General features: G+C 46.4%; 1 protein-coding gene across 1 annotated transcript; it reads right to left on the bottom strand.

Moving 5' to 3' along the window:
* Nucleotides 1–336: 336 nt before the first annotated feature.
* On the bottom strand, nucleotides 337–1,353 carry LOC121162877 (olfactory receptor 7E24-like). Its single transcript, XM_040990112.1, has one exon. The coding sequence runs from the start codon at nucleotides 1,264–1,266 to the stop codon at nucleotides 337–339; it is 930 nt and encodes a 309-aa protein (XP_040846046.1). The 5' UTR covers nucleotides 1,267–1,353.
* Nucleotides 1,354–2,744: the final 1,391 nt, after the last annotated feature.

The raw sequence follows: 2,744 nt of genomic DNA, 5'->3' as shown, positions 1-2,744 counted from the left end.
TCGAGCGAAAATTGTGCAAGCTCTCTGGCGCATCCTTAAAAGGAAGAGTGATACACATCGTCACAGACACCTGCTCAGACGAGGGAGACAGAGGCACAACGCGTATGGGAAGTAAATTCTGCATAAGAAGTGATCTTCCAAAGCACGAAGAGAGAAGTACTGGTCCAGCGTGCTTGGATTCCTGAAAGCACCACGAATATAACAGGATCCAAACACGGAAAAGATAATATATTCAAATGATCCAAAGCAACTAAGACCCAAAGAAGCGGCATTCAGAGGCAAAATGGGAGGAGTCAGATCCTGTAATGAGGAGGTGAGGCTGAGAGGTCTACAGGTTTAGTTGGCTGCTTTCCCCCACAAGAAGTGAAAAAGCAGAGGTGAAGCTGCTTTGCTCAGGAGCCTCCTCGTGGCCCTCTTGATGTCCCTGTTCCTCAGGCTGTAGATAAAGGGGTTCAGCATGGGGGTGACCATGGTGTACACCACTGAGGCCACTGCACAGCTCTGGGAAGCAAGCGAGAAAGATGAACTGAGGTACACTCCAAAGGCTGTTCCGTAAAATAAGCAAACCACAGTGAGGTGAGAGCCACAGGTGGAGAAGGCTTTGTACATGCCCCCGGATGATGGGACCCTCAGGATGGAGGAGACAATTTTATAGTAAGAGTAAAGGATCCCTGACATAGGAAAAACACAAAAAATGATGCCAATCAAATAAATGATTACATCATAGCTGAATGTGTCATGGCAATTGAGGCTGAAAAGCTGAGAAGGGTCACAGAAGAAATTGGAAATTTCCGCTCCCTTGAAGCAATCAATCCCTAAGACCATAAAATTCTGCAGCAGGGAATCCAAAAGGCTAACCACAAAACACATCAAAAGTAAGAAACTGCAACGATGGGGGTTCATGATGAGTTGGTAATGCAGGGGGTGACAGATGGCAACAAACCGGTCATAGGCCATCACCGTCAGGAGCAAATCATCCATGCATCCACAGAGGAGAAAGAGGGACATCTGAGTCAGGCAGCCAGCATAGGAGATGGCTGGGCTATGAGTGAGGATGGCCACAATCAACTTGGGAACCGTGGTGGAGGTGAACCCCACATCAGCCAAGGACAGGCTGCAGAGGAAGAAGTACATGGGTGTGTGGAGGTGGGAGTCAGAGGTGACAGCCAGGATGATGAGCAGGTTCCCGAGCAGCGTGACCAGGTACATGGAGAGGAACAGCCCCAGGAGGAGGGGCTGCAGGGCTGGATCCTCGGAGAAGCCCATGAGATGGAATTCTGAGACATGTGTGTGGTTTTGAGCTTCGGTATAACCTAGACTCCTTTGGGAAAAGAAAAGAGTGTTGATAAAGAGAAACAAAGTATTTTTAAAATAAATAATTCAGCAATTATTTTCAATTCAACATAACGTGCGTATCTGTAATGTTTTTAGAATAAAGGAGTTGAAAGTAAAGGGGCTGGGTGCACACATCCTTTTAACTTTTTTGATGATGTTTATACAGTTTATTTTGAGGATGTTTCCACAGTTTATCACAGTGGGAAGGATCGAGGATTAGGGGAAAGTGGGCGTGGTCATTGCTTCCAAATTCTCTTTTTCTTCTTCTTGTATCTGGGGGAAGTGGGAAGATAAGGAAAGAAGCCATACCCAGCCTTCCAACAGCCCCAATCCCCTTGTGTGGGAAACAGCCCCCGGATAACAGCCCAGGATCCCAATGTGGTGCATGCTGCAAGGGTTCTGCCCAAGTGGTTTGGAGGGATTTGAAATGCACTGGTACGTGGAAATTAAATTGGATGCAAACCAAGTTGAACTTTTTATTCCATTACTTTCTCTCCCTGATGTTTAGAGGACAAGAAGTAAAAGTCCTCTTACTAAGGCAGAATGCATTAAGTAAGTTGCATTGAATGGATGGTTTACAAAATCAATATTAAAAGAGCAGTAGCAGTATCCAGAGTTTATTTCGTCCATTTTTGCTTCACATTTACCCTTAGATTGCACAAGCAAGCTCTTTTTATTTTTATTAATTGCATTGCGTTATGTAATCCTTCCTCGCAGGATCCAAGGGCATCAGAACAAGCAAGCTTTCATTCAAGTTCGTTTGTTCCTCAATGAAGTGCCAACTCAGATGAAATTACCGAGTATCGCAGGCCACGGCTCCACTCTAAAGGCACAGGAACAATCTGCAGAGTGGACAGGATTCCAAGCTACGTGTCTCTAGGGTTCCCCGGTTGTCAGTAAATTTCAGCAGGGTTCAAGCGGTCGCTACATCTGTGAAGTCTGTTGCTATTCCACTGCAATCTGTCATAGAAATGGGATCTCGTATCTCAACCGAGTGTGTCATTTTGAGATGGAGGAGGATGATGACAAGTGCGGGAGAGGAAGTTTGAAGGCTCAAGTGAAATCCTGGAGTGGGGCCAAGAGGAAGATCTTCCCTGAACGACCCTGTATGTGCTGTCTCTGTGGTCTTTGGCTTTGAGCTCAGACACCCTTCCCTGGCCCCTGCTCACCATGATGTGCAAAGGAGCCCCAAAGGAAGAGCACAGTGGGTCAGGAGGTCTCTTCCTGGAGAGCTGGGAAAGTGAAGTGCCTGCGTCATCATCCTCAACTTCAGTATCATGTTTGGCTGCTCAGAGTGAGTTAATACTGATCCATCTGCTGTTATAATAAAGGGGACACCAGTGGGTAGAAGAATCAATGAGAAGAGAAGGAAAACGCTGCTGAATGAGATCCTTGAGACCCGTTCGAGA

Source organism: Ochotona curzoniae, unplaced genomic scaffold (assembly GCF_017591425.1).
Source record: "Ochotona curzoniae isolate NIBS_2020 unplaced genomic scaffold, NIBS_Ocur_1.0 contig_584, whole genome shotgun sequence".
Classification (NCBI taxonomy): Eukaryota; Metazoa; Chordata; class Mammalia; order Lagomorpha; family Ochotonidae; genus Ochotona; species Ochotona curzoniae.
Note: the sequence above shows the minus strand (reverse complement) of the source record. Positions and strands in the feature narration are given on the sequence as shown.

Excerpts from the sequence above, each read along its gene's own strand:
- LOC121162877 (XM_040990112.1), bottom strand. The coding sequence starts at position 1,266 with ATGGGCTTCTCCGAGGATCCAGCCCTGCAGCCCCTCCTCCTGGGGCTG.